The sequence below is a fragment of the Ambystoma mexicanum genome, chromosome 4p, assembly GCF_040938575.1.
Source record: "Ambystoma mexicanum isolate Mex_15411 chromosome 4p, UKY_AmexF1_1, whole genome shotgun sequence".
Lineage (NCBI taxonomy): Eukaryota > Metazoa > Chordata > Amphibia > Caudata > Ambystomatidae > Ambystoma > Ambystoma mexicanum.
The window spans coordinates 1,246,299,253-1,246,319,681 of record NC_090927.1 but is presented as its reverse complement, the minus strand read 5'-3'; the positions used below and the strand labels follow the sequence as shown (position 1 = coordinate 1,246,319,681).

Below are 20,429 nucleotides of genomic sequence, written 5' to 3'. Positions count from 1 at the left end.
TGGCTTCGTGGTCTTGTCCCGCCATATCTTGCTTCTCTGGTTTCTTTTATTGTTCCATCATTTTCACTTCGTTCTCAGTCCTGTTTTCTTCTTACTGTTCTTCGTCCTCCTTGTACAAATTCCTGTTACTGCTCTTTTTCCCCTCTTGGCCCCTATACGCTGGAACTCGTTTCCCCTTCCATTTCAATCTTTGTCTTCTTTTCCTACCTTCCACTCACATCTTAAGACCCACATGCTTACAGGTTGACCTGTGCTTTTCATTTTGTTACACATTATTTGTACCATTTTGTTCTCCATACTGCGCTTTGGCATATAGTGTGTAAGGGTGCCGACTCTGACTCAGTGGGGGATGGTGGTTGGTAAAGACTTTCATTTATGAATGAAAATGAAAAGAAAAACGCTATCTTGCCCTAACTCCAAGAGGGTTTTCCCTGCCTTAACTAAAAATACTACAGAACCTGTCAGGACGTCCAAATCAAAAGTCCATAGCCCTATGTCAGAATCCTATCTCTGTCCCTTACACTTCAAATTATACTAAAGAAAGGTGAGTTTTCCTTGCTCCAGAGGAATGGGTCTCTTCCTCTGGATATTGAAATAAAGTTCCCTAACGTGGGACGGGATCCTAGAGGGGATGTTTCTTTATCCCCAGGTCGCAAGTGCTTTTAGAAAACAAAGTATAAAGTTCAGAAATTGGAAGGTTCTTTGAAGTTACAGTTCAATCTCAACTGATGGGGGGGTTAGGTCTCCCTTCCCCTGACTTCTTTATGGTTTTTGGTGCAACACCAAGGGGGAATGTCTACCTTCCCCTGGTCTTTCTCTGGCTTCTGGTACAGTTCAACAACTGATGGGGGAATGTCTCCCATCCCCTGGCCTCTTTCGGGCTTTTGTTCTTAGATGCAGGCCCCATTGACAGACTTGGTTGGCTTCCTTTTCAGGTACTCAGACGAAGAAGAGGGATTGTGCTTCTCTTCACTCGTACGCCTGGTTCACTTCCCTGCCAGGTATGCTTTTGACTGAATTTACTTAACCTTTTAAGTGGCAAGGACGAGTATGCTCGTCCTTTTTGCATAGACTTCAATAATAGCCTGGCACTTAAGGGGTTAAGGAAGTCTCGGCATATGGATATGGGTCCCAGACCCTGCTTCTCGGGTTTCCTGTGCTTTTCTCATCTTCCCCAACTGGGTCTCCTCAGTAATGGACAGAGAATTCCAACAGCTTTGTTCAGATTCTCGTGCGCTCTCTCTCACAAACTCTACGCAGCGTCTCCTTAGCGAGACGGCTGGAGGCTCTCTGCCCGACTGCTCCCTCTCTCCTGGAATGCTCCAGCAGCTCCGTATGCTGTTCCGCCTTCTCTCTCTAGCTCGTGCGGTCGGTTCCTTCTGTGGCAGCTCCCCAGCAAGGAAGGCTGGGCGGCTGGAGGCTTTCTCCACGGCCTGGTTTAGGGCTTGATTGCACCTTGCCTCCTTCCTTCCAACTCTTCTTTGGGTCTGCAGACCAGATCGAGACTCCTCTGGAGAGGTCTCTGCGTCACGGTTAGTGGTCTCCTCGCCACACCAGGCCGAACTACTTCCTGGCCCTTTGCGGCTCCTGGGATGATCTCTCCCTCTCCCTCTCTCTCTCTCTGGCCAGTCCTTCTTCCCTTTTATTTACCCTCATGCTTGTATTGGGTGTAGAGTGTCTAGACCGCTAATGTTGTTTCCGCAGAGTGCTCTTCATTGATTTGCTCCTCTTCTTCATCCCAGTGGTGGTTGTTACTGAGTTCTTTAAATCCTGCCTATTCCTAATCACCTCAGTGTTGCTTACTTCTGTGGCACTACAGAAATCATAGGAGAGGTGCGAGGGACTGAGAGGGGTGGTAGTTAGATGAATACTGCAGTATCCCGAGGTCGGCCTTGGCCCATACGGGGACTATTGGGTAGTTTCATGGAAAGGGGCTCTCCCTAGACGATATCCTGGGATTCATCACAAGTGCTATATAAATACAGAAATCAAATCAAGTAAGAGCTCAACCAAGCTAAAACTGGACCCATAATGCGCATTATTGATTCTAAAAATTGCAATAAATTACTGTACTCCACAGTATGAAACGCTGCTGAAAGGGTTTAAAAGGATAAGTGCAGCAGTATTATCTCTATCCCTTAATTCTAGAGTTTTTTCACGCATTAGTAGCACTGTGGTTTTCGTGCTATGTAAGGGGTGGAGATAGGACACAACACTCCTAACGTACAGGTGTAATACTGAGACCCTACCCGTATTCCTGAATGGAACCTGCGTACTTCTATCTTGAAAGAATAGATAAAGTACAACTAAGTACAAAAATATATGAATTTATTTTATACATCACAATTCGAAAAATATGAACAATTAGAAAAATAGACCCATATTTCAGCACAACAACTGATCATAAAAATACAGTTCAATTGCTCAATTTCCACCATTCATCATAAAAGATTTGTACCACAAACGCAAACACAATCTTAGCAGAAAATCACAATATGATAAAACAAATGTGTTCTTAACAATGTATATAATCCCGACATGTGACATGTTTCAGTTCTTAATGCCATGCAATGGCTGAACTCTCTTCAGGGGAACACAGACACTTTTTTCTTTTAGTGTTAAAATTCTTTCAATGTTGTGCAGTAGGGGTCCTAAGCACATCCACCAACAGATGTGGAACGCACCAGCTGCAAGATAAAAGGGATACAAAGAACCTAAGAACTCAGTATTCACAAAACGTAAACTCAACACCATTCACCATCTCTTATCAACATTGAGGATCCAAGGCCTCGAGAGCCAAAGAAGAGGCTAAGAAAACCAGTCACCATGACCACATTGACCAAGGGCCTAAATAATCACCCTAGGTGTGAAACCTAATTCACAATCTTCGAAAAATGGGACTGCCAATAATCACTTTCCGAGAGGCAAAATATTATATATTATTTATTATATTAGTTCGCCAAACCACTATAAATGTGGTCAAATTAGTATGGGAGGTGAAAGAATCACCAACGGTAAGCAGAGTACACCATCACCCAAAGTGTACGAAAGAAAGAGAGAAACAAATGTGAAACCACCTTTAGGTCAAAACGCCAGGCTACCGGAGTGGCAAGCCACAACGACACATTACCTGGCAGGGTGAACTGAGTGATCCACCAATGGGATACACCCCAACAGAAACAACACGACAGGTTGTCATTCACTATCCTGCAATAGTGTCAGGATGCAGTCAAATCACTTCACTCATAGATTTCAAAGGAGTTTCATAAATCTGTAAACACAGAAAACACCCCGTTAATCTAGCCAAGTTTAACCATTCATTATTTGCTAGCACAGTTTCAATATCACGGCGCATTTAAGCAAACCAAGTCTGTCCGACTACAGTACATCATGATTTATCACCATTGTCTTGAACCATGTCCACCGTGCGTAATGTAAAATGCAAACGGGGATAGACACATGGCAGCGAATACTCGCAGCATCAGTAAAAGCCGTGGAAAAAGCCGATGGACAGAATATTACATGCTACAAATCCCACACTTACTCAAACCGCCTCTGTCTGACCTTCAAACAACCGCTTCCTCGTATCAGCGGAGCCGAGGCACTTTTTCCGTATTATACACGGGGAAACAGGGAAAGTGAAAAGGGACTTTGAACCGGCATCCTATATATACGAGCCTGTACGGATGGTGCCATCTTGGAATGATACAGAAGGGAGATGACTCCCTATGGTGCACAAAATTGAATGAATGTAATATAACCAGGTAGGTTACATCCAACACAAAACACGTGAGATACTTGATGGCACAAAAACAGAATTAATAAATCAGCATGAAATTTTAGAACCACAGAAAATATTTGAATGCAGTTGAAACTTAAGAGGGGAGGCATATACGATTATGAAGAGCAATAGGTGCACCAGAACAACTTCATACAAATTCTTGCAGGATTCCTCTAGAATTATACACGTTTACATAGGAAATTGCCGTACCTCAATTTTGGTTCACAGACAATATATTCAGTACATGTGTTTTTCTTAATGGAAAAACAAATATTTCATAGATGAACTTGGTGCCAATCCACATTATCATTTAAACCCACCACATGGCTTTGCAATTTAAATATTATTTTTTGTTCAAAATTCAGTAGTTTTTGATCAATTACCTCTTTGTTAATGCCTTCAACTTTCTTCAAAATCACCCATTCAAAATTGGTATGGTCATGTTTCTTGTCTACAAAGTGCTTAACCATAGGAGCTGTAAGGACTTTGTTTTTAATACAACTGCAGTGTTCAATAAGTCTTGTGCTGCATTTTCTATTGGTTTTACCGATGTAATGAAGGCCACAAGGACATGTAACCATATAAATCACATTGTGTGTGTTGCAATTTGTCATGTTACTCATTGTCCAAAGCAGGTCTGGATTAATCTGGACAGATTTGGTAGTGTTGGTGAACTTGCACATGACACAATGACCACAGGGAAAATGGCCCACAACAGGGGGTAGACCCCACAAAGTAGTTTGTTTCACAGGCACGGAAGGTTTGATGGTAACATCATTCCTAATCAGTATATTTCTCAAGTTCTGGCTCTTTTTGAAAGCTACTAAAGGAGGGAATGATTCCTTGTTATTGTAGACTTTTTTCCATGTTTTGCCAATGACATTTTCTATCTTATACGACAAGTTAGAGAAGGTGTTGACAAATACAGGGCCCACTTCTCTCCGTTCTTTGTTAGTTTTTTCCAACATTGCCTCTCTGTTGTTGTTATAGGCCCTTTTAGTGGAGGTCTTAACCAGTTTGGCCGGGTACCCCTTATCGAGCAATTTACGGGACAAAGTGTTAGCACTTGCGACAGTCTTCCTTCAGGCTACTGTTACGTTTAAGCCTAAGAAATTGTCCGTTTGGGAAATTAGATTTCAAATTATTTGCATGATGGCTATTGTAATGCAACAGTGCATTCATGTCAGTCTTTTTGCTATAGGGTTTAACTTTAAGGACCCCCGAATGGTGAAAGATGGTAATGTCCAAAAAGTCAATTTGATGTTCCTGTATGGTACCAGTAAATTTCAAAAACCTGTTTTGTTGGTTGAGCCAGATGATAAATTCATTCGCTAAGCACATAGATCCATCCCAGACAATACAAATGTCATCTATGTACCTCAGCCAACTTCTCACAAACCGTCGGTATGGGTTGATCGGTGGCATAGATCACACTCTTCTCAAAAAACTCAAAATACAGGTTGGCTAGATTAGGGGCCATAGCTGCACCCCTTGCTGTGCCCTCTGTTTGTTGATAAAAGGAGCCTTGAAACTGGAAACAATTCTTTAAGGCAAATTCAGTGTACCACATGATAAAACAATTCAGAAGGATTTCCTCTATCACTTCCAGAGTTGCTAGCTGTGGAATCATGGTGTACAGAGACTGGATGTCTAAGCAAATGAGAAGTGTCTTGCCAGTTTCAAAGGGCAGATGTTCTATCTTATTTATGCTATAAATAAGATAGAAAATCTGATAAAAAATATTGTGTTACCCCCTAAAGGTAGAGATAGTGAATTTTAGGGGTATATTTTGTTTGCCCTTGTTTGATTTACACATGTAAAGGGCGGAAACATGATTTTGAGCCAGCAAAAATTGTACCTTCTTTCAAATACTTGAAGAATTGGGAAGTTGCCTCTCCTTCCATGCTTTTACTCAAGAGGGAAGGTTAGAAATTGGCCTGACATTTACAAGATTACTGGGATCTAAATGTGCCTTTTTAAGTAACTGAGGAATTTGAACTTTCAGCAATGCTGAGAAAGAACCTCTCTGAAAATAGGCATTGATAATGTTAGCCAGAGCGCCCGCCACTAGCTTAATGTAATCCTTAATGAATTATGAAGGCAAAGGTTCTAAAGATGAGCCACTGGCTTTCAGACCTTGCACTTTCTTTAATATGGCCGTGCTTGACAGAAGATCAAATCACTTAAAATGAAAAGGTCTTTGTAAGGGGATGTCCGAAAGGAAAACATAAATTCAATGCTCATCCTTAATCACCTCTTGCAAATTTTCTCCAGGAAGAACACAGCCAGATCATCACAGAGTGCTTGTGTCGAAACAAGTTGTTTATCTGTCGCAAGTTGGTAAATTCGCAATAGATTGTGAACAAACCATTGCTATCCAATGAGGCGGCTGAGATTATCTTTGAAAAATAGAATTCCTTAGCTTGCTGTATAACTTTTTTATAGGCTTCCCGGTGTTTACTGCAAGCTTGTTTATTTGAGCATAAATGTTTGGAGCACCAGTGCCTCTCCAATTGGCTACCTAGCATTTTATGTTGCCCAGGTTTTGAAGAAAACCAACGATTTTTAAAATGAACAATGGACTTCTGTTGTTGCTGAATTATAGGGGCCAGAGAATTAAGGCACCATAGAACCTTCTCATAAAAATAAGTAAATAGAATATCCTGAGTTGCAGTCATATAAAACCCAGGATGGGAGCAATAGAGAGCCTGTAATTCATCAGATTTTATCTGATGCCATTTGCGAGTAGGCCATTTTATTTGTTCACTCTATTCTTAAAGAATACGGCTTTCTCGTAGCAAAATGAAATCTAAGAATGGTCTTCCCAAGACACAGAGATAGAAACATCTTCAAAGAAATTATTAAAATCTAATACTAAGTCAAGTAAATGCCCAATTAAATGCATAGGATCATGCTTGGTCTACAACCAAGACTATTTAATAAATTGATAGAATCTTGAGTTATTAAAGCATCCTTATTATCTAAATGAAGATTACAGTCCCCTATAACAATATTCTTCTTTGATGAAGACCGAAGTTCTTTGTAGAGACTCAAAGTGCTCCAAGAACAGTTTATTATATTTCAGTGGTCGGTGTACAGCTGTAATTAGGACCGAAAGTCCACTCCAGCCATTACTTTTATGGTTGAATGTTCAAAGCATTAGAATACTTGTGTATGAACTACTGTGATTTACAAATGTATTTGTTTTGCAACAGTTTAATGGATGGTTTTTACAAATCCAGAATAAACGTATTCATTCATACTGTGCTTTTGAACAAGTTGTAATGAAAATAACAAACTCCCTCGCCTCCCGTCCCCTATGAGTTTTTGGACTGAAAAAGGTTTCAGGTAAAATGTTGTTCAAAATGATATGGCATTTTGTGCTAACCATGTCTCAGTGACTGCTTGTAGTTGTAGCTCCTCCACCACTAACATCTCATACATTTCTGTGGCATGTTTGACCGCTGATCTGACGTTTAGCAGACATATTTTAGCCTAAGTGCTCCGTACCTCTGCAGTAATCTTTAACGAAGATCCACATCATCCCGGGCCCCGGCTTGTAACATTAGGTAGCAAGAGGATCTACCTATTTCAAGGCATAATCAGGGTGGCAGAACTCCCACTGACTCCCCGGCTCAAACAGGCTAAAACAGGCAGAAAAACCACTACACCTGTATATGAATGCCCTTATCGAAAACACCCTAGGGAGTTCCTAAAATAGATTGCTGTACAAAGTGGTCAGTCACTTGACTGCCCTTTCCCCTGGGTTCTTTCGCTGACTCTAAGTGGAAGGGATGAGGGGGTCCAAGCACAGCTGGGCTGCATCTGATGTTAGGTGGGCCTGCAAGAATGGCCTCCACACAAGGGGCAAGGCTCCTGCTAAGAGCTCTGCTGCACTCCAGCGGCTGAGGTAAAGAAGAAAAATGTGATGTGTATCAAATGTTTGAGGTGTATGTCTCTCAGATGTTCTTCCTACTGGAACTCTATGTCTCAATCGTTCTGTTCTTCTTTCCCTGCACCCTCTCGCCTTCTCCTCCCTCACCTTCTCTCCCTCCACCCTGATATTACCAGGTGATCGCTCTCTTCTCGCTCACCCTTGCTCTCTCCCTCCCTTGCCTGTCTCCCTCCATGTCATGTTCTTCTCCCCTTCTCTACTTCTTCTCTCCCTTCATCTCTGTCCTCTCATCACATTCTCCCCCACTACCTTCCTCTGACCCTCCAACCTCCCTACCACTACTCCTCTCTTCCAACACACTGTAGCCACTCTCTCTCTCACACCTACATTTCTAACTCGCCCCTACACACTATACAACTTCTCCTTTCTACTCTTACTTTCTCCTGCCGCTCTCTCTACTCTCCCCCACACTATTGACGCAAACATCTTTTACGCTCTGCACTTAGGCAAATTGCTAATACTCTTTCACACACAACTCACCTGCACTCGCCTCCAACACTGCCACAATCTCCTTAGTATGCCTCTCCACCTTCCACTCTCCCAAGCCTAGTCTCTCAGTCCACCAATTCCCCTCCTAACCTTACCCGAACACCTCTCATTCATCCTCTCAGGCCTTTGTACCACAGCCTGTCCTGCTCTGACCTTCCCCCTAGCTCCCATTGCTTTTGCCTGCTTCTGTGTGCTAATACTGGCCTGTTCTTTCCCAGGGGGCTCTGATTTTGGTATAGAGGTTTCAAAGGCCCACCTGCTTTTTGTTCTCCGGGTCTCGCTTCAAGCAGTTTAATCACTACGAGTTGGTTTTCTGGCCCAGAAGGTGATTTCTTTTTCCTTATGGGTGTCCCGTGGGTGCTGCAAAAGCAAATTAAGTGAAAGTAACCTTGAACTTTGAGTCAAAGTGGTCCTGCGGTGGTCTGGTAAAAATGCCACGCACATTCGAAAGTCTTCGTAAGGGGTCAAAGCCGGCTTGAGGGAGACACGAAGTACAATAAACTTGGGTAATGGAGCACCCTTGCATGTTTGTGTTCAACTGTGACGTGAGAGGTCGAAGTCTGGCAGAGGGAGACCTTTGTGAACTTTAGATTGGAAATACAATTTTGGAAAGTCAAGAAAAATACTTAAACGTGGAAGGCCAGACGGGCCTCAATCCACTGTTTGGAACTGCTTAGAGTTTTAGAAACCGAGCCGGAGCTCTCATCCTGCCTACCGGGACAGCCTTACTCCGTGAGGTATAACGTGAGAAGCAGAGCTGGTTCAACTACCTTTTTATTCTTTTGAACACTGATTTTTCCTTTTGCATACATTTCTCCTTTTTAAACTTTTTGTAAAAGAGATAGGGCAGGCATTAGGTTTTCTTAGCATAGGCCGTTTTTGATTTGACGGACGCCACCAGGACTGTTTTGTTTGTTTGATGGTCGAGACTATTTCCATCTTAGTTATAAGGCAAATTCAGAATTTCTCCTACCGCAACATTTTCAATAAAGGTTTTACAAATTGTATCTATTGTGTCAGTGTCATACTTGGGATAGCATTCTGTAAAATTGCATGTATGAGTTATGTCGTTTCTCTATCAAGGCTTTGTGAAGTCTTAAACCCATACTTGTGACTTAAGTGAAGTGTTTTTTTGTATAGGATTTCGAAGAAGGATGCTTCCTGCTCGCTAAATGTGAAGTAGTTAAAGTATCTGCTCAAGAAATCGTGGCAACCGAGGGAGGGAGCATTATAGGATCCTTCTTGTCTGACATGTTCAGGCCCTTCATCGAAGGATACCAGGTATTTAACTTTTCAGCAATGATTTCTGGCATTTCAATGAAAACAATCTAAACTCAACCCTCAGTCAACTGAGCCATCTCAATTAAGTGTTTTTTTAAGCCATTACACCTCAATCATACTGATTTTGTTTTGTTAAATTTCCCCTATAACTGCCATGACTCCCTCCCCCTTTAATTCACTTTTCTAAATTGTTTGTTTTCCTTCCATTTTTCTATAGCTTTATTCACTATTCGCCCATACTATGTATTATTTTACGATTTAACTTTTATTTTTAATTTAAATAGGCTTCTTGCTTACTTTTTCTTTGCATTTCAGTGAGTTCTATATTTAACTCAATGTGTGCATTTTCAGTGAGATGGCCTTACCCTAAAAGGGATTTTAGTTAAAAGTATCAGATAAAATCGGTGGTTACAATTAATTTATCAATTTTGTTTCAATTTAGTTTGACCATTTATTTTGTAAGTATTATTGTTTCACTAACTGCGTATCGATTTTAAACATGTTTTAATGTTTTAATGTTTTAAATGAGGTTCAATCAATATTATTTCCCAGACAAAATTATGTGCATTTTTATTTTGTATGTGGTGGCACAAAAATAGCAGCTTAATAACTTGGGATAGAAGAATTAATAACAATGTGTGCATAGATTTGGCGTACCCACATGGTATTTTTTTAACAAAATAATGTGCGCTATTATCACCTCAAAACCTTTTTCACCCCGGCGTAACAATGAAAAGTTTGCATTAGCCTTTTCTTCTTTCAGTTAACACGCACTGAATTTCCTCTCTTTATTACTTCAATAATTGTTACGGAAATAAGTTGGTCGGTCGGTTTCTGGAGGTTTCACCACTGCTTGTATTTGAGGCTTTCACAAACTGTTATCATTGTAAGGGAAAATATTTCCTACAGGTCCTCAACAACATCTGGGCTTTGTTGCAAAGCAGTTTCTTATAGACTCTTTCCAGCCTCTTGGCTTTCGCAGGCAAGCAGTCTTTTGCAATTTTTGCCAGATGGGTGCTCACCTGTGAGTGCTACATACTTGTGTTTATATTCTACGCACTGGTTTACCACTGGAACAGGGATTTCCTTTTTTCTCTGGTCCTAATTGTTTTTTGGGGCTTAAAGCCGGTATAGCATTGTCTCATCGCCAGGGATTGTTACAGAGAAATTTTTTCGATGCAATTTTGTCAAAAAAAACCTCTTTGAAATATTTGGGGGTTGGTAAGGGTGTACAAGGCGTGGGTAAGTGTTTGGGGTAGGGTTTACAATATAGGGAAGAGAGGCATGGGGGCCCAAATATAAAAAAGGTTTTGTAGATTTTTTTTAGAAATAAATGCATAAAAGAATACTTTAGGAAAAGGTGGTAGATGAAACCACATATATCCCTTACAGCCCTGTCCTTCTCCGAAGCATATCTTTGGTAGTTTCCCTTGTAATGTGGTGAGGGGTCCTATATTGGAGAAGGTCCAGCATTCATTTGAATTATTTTCTTGAGAGGGAGTCCGAGAGTTTCAGTGTGAATGTGCTGGGCCAACATCTAACTGTAGGTAATGGGGAATCATGCTAATCTTGGGCCTTACTCCAACCATCTGTTCCCAACGTGTATGTTTCTGATGATTCATCACATTGTGCTTGTTTTCTTTATTGGGCTTTTATTGTCCTGCACATGCAACAGTTGGCTAGATTTCAGACGTGTCTTTTACTTGGTCTCAAGATATTTTTTAACAAGCCTTGTTAATTCAAAAATTATCAGAGATCAAAATATCCCCTTGTTATACCAGAGTGTTTACACAGTGCATATATGTCATCATTTGCTTGTCTCTTATTCCAGAGTCCAAAGTATTGGCATTGTTTTACCAACAAACCAAAAAATATAAAAAGGTTTTGTTCTCAAACCAAGCAATATATAATAATTTTCCCACAAGCAAACACGTGTGTCGACCTAGTGCTGGTCCTCATAAAAGCTGGGCTAAGACAGATACATATATGTGTATGTACTGAAATGCCTGCAAACAAAAAACAAAAGCCAATATGAGTAGTGATGATGATTGAGATGAGGAGGACAAGGAAAAATCAGCAGTCAATGACAGAGTACATTGGCGTGATAAATAGCCCTTGTCCAAGCAGACGGTTTGTTTGTATTATCACCATATCCGTACGCATTCCTCTAAATAGGTGAATAGTAGGTAGTCCCATGTACGTAATTGCTAAAGGCAGTGTGCTATTACGTTCTGCTCTTGCAACTCATGTATAGTGAGTAGTGCCATAGAGTGGCATGCTGCTTACCTAATCTATTACAACATCCAGTACTGCTGTAAATAAATATAGCCTTTTACTGTTTCTTTTCAAACTGCAAGTAATAATAACCTCTTAATATCTTCTATTTATGATAAGAGTATTTTAGCGCTGAAAAGGATATTACCTTTTACTGATATATTGTATTCACACCCGTGCAGGTGAGTGTTACATCTAATTAGAATGTTCTCCTATGCCGTGCTTGTCCACAATTCCGTTAAAATATTTGCTGCGATTCCTGACTTCATTTAGGTATTAATGCTTCTGAAATATAAATAGATAACCCAGCACCGGATCATCAAATAATTCTTGTTTATTTAATATCTATTAATCCTAAAGATATTTTTAGTATTCCTACCTGATCGGCTTTGCTGCAATATACTTGCTCAAACTTTCATGGATGCCTCGCCACAATGGCGTTCAGGTGCTTTCGCAACGCTCACCATCTTGTTTACTATTTTAAATAAGCATAGTGGTGTCACACATAGTACGTGCGGAGTCACTCAAGGTGCTTGAGTATCCTGTCACTAAGAGTATGGCTATGTCTGTCATTTAGCCATCTATCATGCCCGAGCCGTGTTAGAAGATAGAGTATTGGAAGTGTGATGGTGTCATTTGAATTTGGTGTCTTGATTTCCTGATGACCACAATTAATAGATTCTCAACAGATTGTTAAACCATTCTAGTTCAGTATTAATAACATGAATCCTATGTACTTATTAACTTACTATATTCATGATCACTCTTACTAATGACATAGTGCTGCCTGTCCAAGCATAATTGATAAAGAAGTCATCCATACCTAGCCAGAGTATGCATGTGATTTCACATATGCAGCAAAAACATTCTTCAATTTTCTCAGTTAAGAAAATAATTTAAATGATCAATTCTTAGTTACTTTGCTAGTAATCTGGTGATAATTCAATAGAACAGTCACTTGAACTTAATTAAATTTCAGTATGTTACCATGTTGTCAAATGTATCAATTACAATATTATTATATTAATTCTTAATAAGATATTAATGGTGAAATGTATCATAGGCACCTAATATTTTCTGTCATATTAAGGATATGTTCAAGCCTTTTTCAAAATAAATGTTAAGGCATCGTATATATACTACCATTATGGCAATCCCTCATGTTGTAATACTAGTTGAAGGTAACCTCGTTCACGCCACGTATTTTACTATATGGATCGTTATTGTTGTGTTGTTAATCCAAGCATTGAGCCATAGTCATCACATGCATCATCACGTTATAATTGCTATCCAGATTATATCATTAGCCCCACGATTCATTGCTACCTCCAAAACTACATAGGCTGAAATACACATGGATAAATGTCTTGTTGCTCAGAATTTCATAACATTTGTGTAGGTCAAATATGGTATAGGTCGAAACGCATGTTGGCTTATGGGCACATTTTTGTATGTTGTTGGATTTGAGGGCAAACCCTTTTATATTTTTTCATTTGTTCGTCAACCAATGCTAATACGTTGTACTCTGGAGAGACAAGCAATTCATGACTTATAATTGTGCTGTGTAAAACACTCTGGCATAACAAGGGGATATTTGGACCTGATCACTCTTGAATTATTCACAAGACTTGTTAATCTATGTGAGACTAAGTAAAAGACAAGCTAATGTACCCTTTGATCTGCTGTCTCGATAATATTTATTGTTAGCGACTACAACTTTAACAGTTTGAAATGTACTTAAAGTAGACCAGCACATGGTAAGGTGTATTATCCTGTTTATTCATAACAGGCTGTGGGACAGCCTGCTCACACTAACCCAAGCAGCGGTCTTTAAATCGAATCTAAAAATGACTCATTCTTTTCTGTGCACAGCCCAAATTTTTTATACTAGATTTCAGACTTGTCTTTTGTTTTAATGTTATTCACGTCGCCTACTCATAAGACAGGTGTTCTACTTGTAATGCTAGCCCCTGACTAAGATTTTGACACCAAGCTTGCAAACCACAGGTATACCATCAATGAATAAGTGAAGCTTTCAGAGATAAAATGCAAAGATGCCAAGGTGTTTACCATTGCATCCTGTGCACTGTAAAAGATACGCCACGAGAAGGTACAGCACCATGATTGCTACAAAATGCCAGGTCATTTGTAAGAGACTCATAATGGCAACTTGTGACTAATTCCATTCAGGGGACACTAGTACCAGAGAATAGAGTCCAGCCATCCTCTTGAATTGTTTCCAACTGTCGAGAGTCTTAACCCTGAAGAAAGTTCATGGGTGCTCTGCCCCCTCCATTTTAGGGCCCATTACTAGGGTTCTAGCATGGAGAATAGATTTGACTGGCCTCTTTCAGGTGGAAGAAACAGTCTATGGAGATTAATGTCCCATACACCCAGTCTTGTTTTATGGTAACAAAGGCAGACAAGTCAGCACGTGTTGCAGCCTCCCTTAAAGAATATGATGTATGAGCTAGATTGACCGGCCTTCAGATTCTGGTTTATCAAAACAGATGGTTGTTAGAGTGGATATATCCCAGACCAGTGTCTCCTCTTCGGTCTAAAATATTAAAGCGGAAGAAGGGAAAGAGCAAGACCTTTCCCTGTTTCCTGACCAGGACAAGGTCTGAGGACATAGTAACCTCTTTGTTGGGGCTACTAGACAGTCACCTGCTGGAGCAGCCATGTACCAAGGACTGCAAGTTACACCAGTAGTCCACCGAGAAAGTATTTGTCAATGATATTCTGAAACCAGAAGACTGTTTTGCCATTCTGATCCCTTTTGAGTTGCCCAATGTTCCATAAAGTCCAGAATAAACCTTTCTGAACTAAATCCATTAGTTTCTTCATCTGTAGAATCCGTTTGGCCTCCTGTCACCCCTCCCCTAATATTATTCATGCTTTTGTTTTGAGGTCTAAGGTACATTTCAAGGGCTTTTATATTCCTGTGAAACGGGAGGGGCCTGCAAAGCAGCCACTTGTTTCCATTTTCTTTTGAAAGCATTACGCAAAATAAGATTTAGACTACACGTTTGTTTTTTAAAGGGCATGTTAAAGAACATTTTCCACTTGGCTTCTGCAGGTTACATCACAAATGAGATTTTTCTTGGATGCTTTAGAATTTCTCAAGCGTGTGTAGGAAGTTTAAATATCTAACCCTAGTGCTTCTAGATCCCATACCCCATTTTTCCAGACAACCCACCCCATTCCAGCTCTTATTTACATGTGCATGGATTTGACAGATAAAGGTATGGAATCTGGGTGTACATGGATCGAATTTACTGGGAGTAATTAATTTAGCTTACATGAGCCTGGTTGCCTGGACACTGTTGTAGCTGAATAGAATGTGGAATGTTTGGTGGGTAGAACTTGGGAAGGAATGGAATGGAGAGGAGTCAGTTATGATATGGGAATACAGGAGTTCAGACATGCAGGCTGACTCCTGTCATTATTTGATGAAGATATAATAATTAAAGTGGTGTCCATGAGGCACACAACAGACACCAACTGCAACTAAGATATACTTTTGACTCCCCAGGCTAATTGGTGCCATACAAATATACTTACATAACCTGTCCTTTGCAGGTTTGGGAGGGTGTTTATAAGGGTGCATCAGGAGACTCATAGAACAAATGTAAGGAAGTGTGTGATATTTATTTATTTAAAAAAAAATATTTTGGTATATAGTTCACTTCAAACTTTTACCAATCACAAATCACTTAATTAAAACAACCGTAAAAAAATCGAAGAACAAAAACACAGAAACCGAAAAGAGTAAATCTTCCTTCTCTTGTGAGATTACAACTTGATGTTTTCAGATCTTTCCAGAGTTAGTGTGAGTTTTCTTTCTGCCTTAAACATGCTTTATCTCTGGAAAGATGTTCATTAAAAATTTACTAGCACGAAAATTGATTTGAAATTTATTCCCCGATATAGAAGCTCACGCCACTCATCATCATTAGTCATAAGACATCTGACATTAAGTGGCCTAAGTATGTTGTTCTTTGTTTTTCCACTGCCCCACAGTTCAAAGGGAGATGTTTGCAATGTTCTGTTGGCCCACAGCATAATCTGCAAGCCCAGTCAAAGGTTCCTTCTGGTTTCCTTGCATAGAAGAATTTTTGTGTGTGGATTACATTCATCCTGAAGCGGAGGAATACATTTCTCCGCATCGGGCACAGAAATTCTGAGAGATACTTAGGTTTTCGATTTAGCCATCTACCATGTATCTCCGCCGGGATCAACAGTTTATATGATTCCAAATGTGTTTCATTATTATTCCAATCAGCGCACCACAGTTTACTCTTGTTTGGGTTTGGTTCAGTTGCTCTTCACTAGAATCAATGTCCTGTAAAATCTGTTTGCAATTTGTGGACCACGCCAATAATACTACATCTTGATTTAGATTGTGTTTCTTTTTCAGAGTCTGGAATTGCGGCAGGCTATCTTCCAAAATAGATTTCCTGAACAGATTGAGGGAGTAAATTAACAAGGGGAGTTCTAGGGGGTCCCTCTGCCAGACATTAGTCCTGGTTACGAGAGACTTACCCAGAGTCTTTAGCTCACCATCTTTCACAGAGAAGAAATATCCCAAACATATCAGTCTTTGTCCTGCCCTGGGGCGGTCCAGCACCGAAATGAGTACCAACAGCAACCCCGGACACATGTTTCAGTCTAGTTGGACCTCATCAGTAGGGTGGAGCTGTGTCTCTCTAAGAATAGTGAGCAAGTGGGTAAGGCTCTTGTAACCAGGACTCATGTCTGGCAGAGAGACTCCCAGGACCCCCCCTTGTTGTTTGCATATTTCAAGTAACTTTGGGTCTCACCCCAAGTTACTAGGGGAATCCAGACATGGACCCCTTGCTCACTATTGTTAGAGAGGCAGAGCTACACCCTACTGATGATGTTCAACCAGACCGAAACACGTGTCTGGGGTTGCTGTTGGTACTCTTGTTCAGAGGAGAATTGCCTAGCATTTTGGTGCTGGACAGCCCCAGGGTAGGACAAAGACTGATATGTTTAGGATATTTCTCCTCAGTGAAAGATAGTGAGCTAAAGTCTCTGGGTAAGGCTCTTGTAACCAGGACTCATGTCTGGCAGAGAGTCTCCCAGGATTCCCCCTTGTTATTTGCAGATTGAGGGAGTGCCACATTACTCGGCCATACATAGACGTTAGGCACAACTCCCATCTGATTGCAGCTGTTGGTAGTAACTCGCACATATTCCTAGATGTTTAGAGGGTTGCTTCTGCACCAAATGTCAGCACTGGAATCACTTTCATTTAGTAAAATTCAATGACAGGAAATAGGGAGAATTTGACATATTTTTTTTGGAAGACTTGAGCCTGGGATCTCAGGCTTAAATCTTTTCTCTTCAACTTGCAGATTCTTACTCTGTCATCTCGATTGGAATTGACAAGTGTGCCTAGATTTTGTCACCTTTGCAGTCCGCAAGAAGTAATTGTGTACTTTCCAACAAAATGACATCTTCTTCTTTTTACCTTGCAAATTTTGGAATATAAAGATTTCATATTTCTCTGTTAATTTCAAGGTCATGTAACTTCATGTAGGTCTGTAGGATGACCAAGCTTCTTTGTAGACAAATTTGTGTTTGGGATATCAGGACTAAATCGTCAGCTAAATCTTTCAACCTAGTGGTTCTCCGTTTAACTTTGGTGGACATGTCAGAGTTGTTTAGTACCTGTTTTAGGTCGGAGTTGTATAAGCTGAACAGTTCGGAGGCCAGGGGGCAATCTTGTTTTACTTCTTTCTGCGTTACGATTTCCTTTGATAAGTGACCGACGGCATCTAGGCGTACTTGTATCCCAGTACCTGAGTGTTATTCAATAATCTGATCAAGGAGATCCTTCGGGCAATTCCATGCTTGTAATTTGTCCAAAAGAAAGGACCTATTGACGCTGGTAAATGCCTGTCTTACATGAACGAAGGCCAGAAATAGCAGTCTTCCTGAAGACAATGCATAAATCTTCAGTGTGTTAAGTAGTAGGAGGTTTAGGTTGCACCCTACCCCTTGAATAAAACTGTTCTGTCTTTTGTCGTAATTGCCAGATGTTACGGCCCAATTCTTTACATGTTTTGGCCCAATTTATTAGATGTTTCAATAGAATCTTTGCAAATAATTTTCCCAGGACATCCAGTAGTGCAATCAGGCGGTAGTTTGCAGGGTTTGTACGCTCTCCTTTTGAACATATTGGTACCAGGATTGTGCGTTTCCATGATGGCGGAAGACAAGCATGTGAAAACGGGATGAGGCAAAAGTTGGCCCATTGTTTTGGATTTGTTTTTAGAATATAATTAGAAAGACCATCTGGTCCAGCCACTCGAGAGGCACTTTCTTGTTTTATCAGATCTATTAGGTCATCTCAGTCTATTGGTATCCCAGGAGTAATCCCTGTTCCTGATGCACCTTGGACTAGTCTGATACATATTCTCAAACAATTTGCTGAAGTGTGACACTCATACATCCTCTAAAATGGGATTACATAGCAGCGCCTCATCTTTTGTGCCAACACTGTTGATTAATGACCACTACTGTCTAGAATTCTTGCTGAGTATGAGTTGCAGCATATGTGCACCATCATTTTGCACAATTCTGATAGCGTTGTTTTCGTTTTTTTATATACGCTGCTCTGGTCAATTTCGAACTATTTCTCAGGCTTTTTATATGTTTCCTCAATTCTTTCTGCTACTGTTGGGTCGTATGTATGTTTGTTACTGTAACGCAGTTTACCCGCGCCCTGACTTTTTTGCTTGTAGCTCTTTAATAGCGGTGTATAGTCTGCTTCGCCTGTGTTTGAGGAAAGGAAAAGTGCCAGATTTGTTTTCAGTAAGATGACATCAGAAGGTCTTATTTCTTAATCTATTATGACCAGGTTCTACTTCAAGCCCAGCGCTGTTCAACAGTATTTTTTTTGGCACAGCACGATTCCAGGTAATCTCTAAGATATCATGATCACTTTTGTCGGTTTTCACAATATTTAATTAAACTATCTCGCCTAAGCTGTTTGCTTAGACGTAAGCATAGTCCAAGGTGGCAGATGAATTTCCGCAGCGCCATGTTGCAGCCCCAGGGTTATTGCCCTGAACGTTCCCATTTAATCTATGGAGATCACGATCATCCATAAATTGTGACCAGCTCAACACACTCTTGTTTTTGCTTAAGCCATGATGATGAATCGGCATTCACATTCATTGACTTGTTAAAGTCGTGTTTCAAGTAATCTGTTGAAATCTCCACATACAAAAACATTTAGATTCTTTTTGTATTTCATTCTTGCATCATCTATCAGATTGCTTGTCTAATATGAAAGGGTCGAAGTTCTATCGACTGGGTTCCAATAGATGTTTATTATTAGGAGCCAATCACACAAATGTCAAACCTTGGCATCTAATGCAATTATTACACCTTGAATATGTGAGCTGGGATTATGAATTTTGGTTATTGTCCAATTTATGCTGTTATTTATGACCATAAGTAATCCTGCTTTTGGGCGTCCTTGTGTTCCTTTGACTGCTGGATTAATGCAGACTGTGAACCAATCAATCACTGCTTTTTCTCTTGCCCAAGTCTCTTGATGACATGCACTGTCCGAATGTGACCACTTCCACTCTGACTTGTTGAAAAGATGCGCAAAGCCTCTTGTATTCCAAGATGTTAGTTTGATGTTCAATGTTTGCTGCTTCTCTGGACGGTATTTCGTAGAGTGGGAGGCTAATCTCTTTGCCAACAGTTCCACGACTCGCAGAGTTTCTTCCTTTGTTCATGTTATATTTTTTGTTCACAAAAGGTACTTCTGGTCCCTTGAACGGTATTTAACTTAATCTTTAGATGGTCTGTCATTGTGGGATGATTCCTCTGCTCCAATTTGATTTAATTCCAACGCCCTATGAACGTCGTGTCTGGGGGCATGTGTTACAAAGTCAATGCAGCGTTTCGCATCGATTTTCTTGATGCACAATTTTTCAACTTTTTCTGATGCAGATTTCAGATTGTTCTGTTCCCGAAGTCCAAAGCCTAACACTCTCAAATCCTGTGCTGCAGCTAAAATGTCTCTATACACCATATCTGATGGTATGTGTATATTAACACAGTCCAGTCTCTCATCACAGTGGAACTCAACTATTTGGATGTGCCGGGAAGTTAAAGTTTGCAGATTTGAGATGTGCTGTAATAGCCTGAGAATGTTGTTTCTATTGAGAATTAAGCCATCATCAATATGTAGCATACGCTCAAGTTCTAGTATGTTGCACAAGCTTTTTTTTAAAATTTTTCTTGGATTTCTGAAGAGCTTTCCAGTTCTTTATGTTGCCCTTTTCTAGTTTTTTTCTCATGGAAGGACCTTTCGATTGGCCTTTTTTATGGAATTTGGTCACTTTGTTGCTCATCTTTCCGGTCCTCTTCCATTTTAAAACGGACTCGTCTATGGATTTGGCCTCTTTGAGTTCTAGGCACCAATTGGTGTCTTTCTTCAGCTCTTTCTCTTCTTAAGGTCATGGGGATGAATGGTGGACTCTGTTTGTCCGCACTCTCTTGATGGTGTCCGTTTGGCGACTCAACCACAGCAAGCGACCCCCGGGGCACTCTGCTCCTTTCTATATTGGGGCTGCTGTTGACAACTCTATGTTCACTATC

General features: G+C 40.4%; 1 protein-coding gene across 2 annotated transcripts in view; it reads left to right on the top strand.

The window, feature by feature from the left end:
* GNPAT (glyceronephosphate O-acyltransferase) overlaps nucleotides 1-20,429 on the top strand; it is a 796,967-nt gene that overhangs the window by 629,241 nt on the left and 147,297 nt on the right. For both annotated transcript variants that reach the window (XM_069606907.1, XM_069606908.1), the window contains exon 12: nucleotides 9,366-9,506. In XM_069606907.1, coding sequence (XP_069463008.1) covers nucleotides 9,366-9,506 — 141 coding nt within the window. The remainder of the gene's footprint in view (nucleotides 1-9,365; nucleotides 9,507-20,429) is intronic.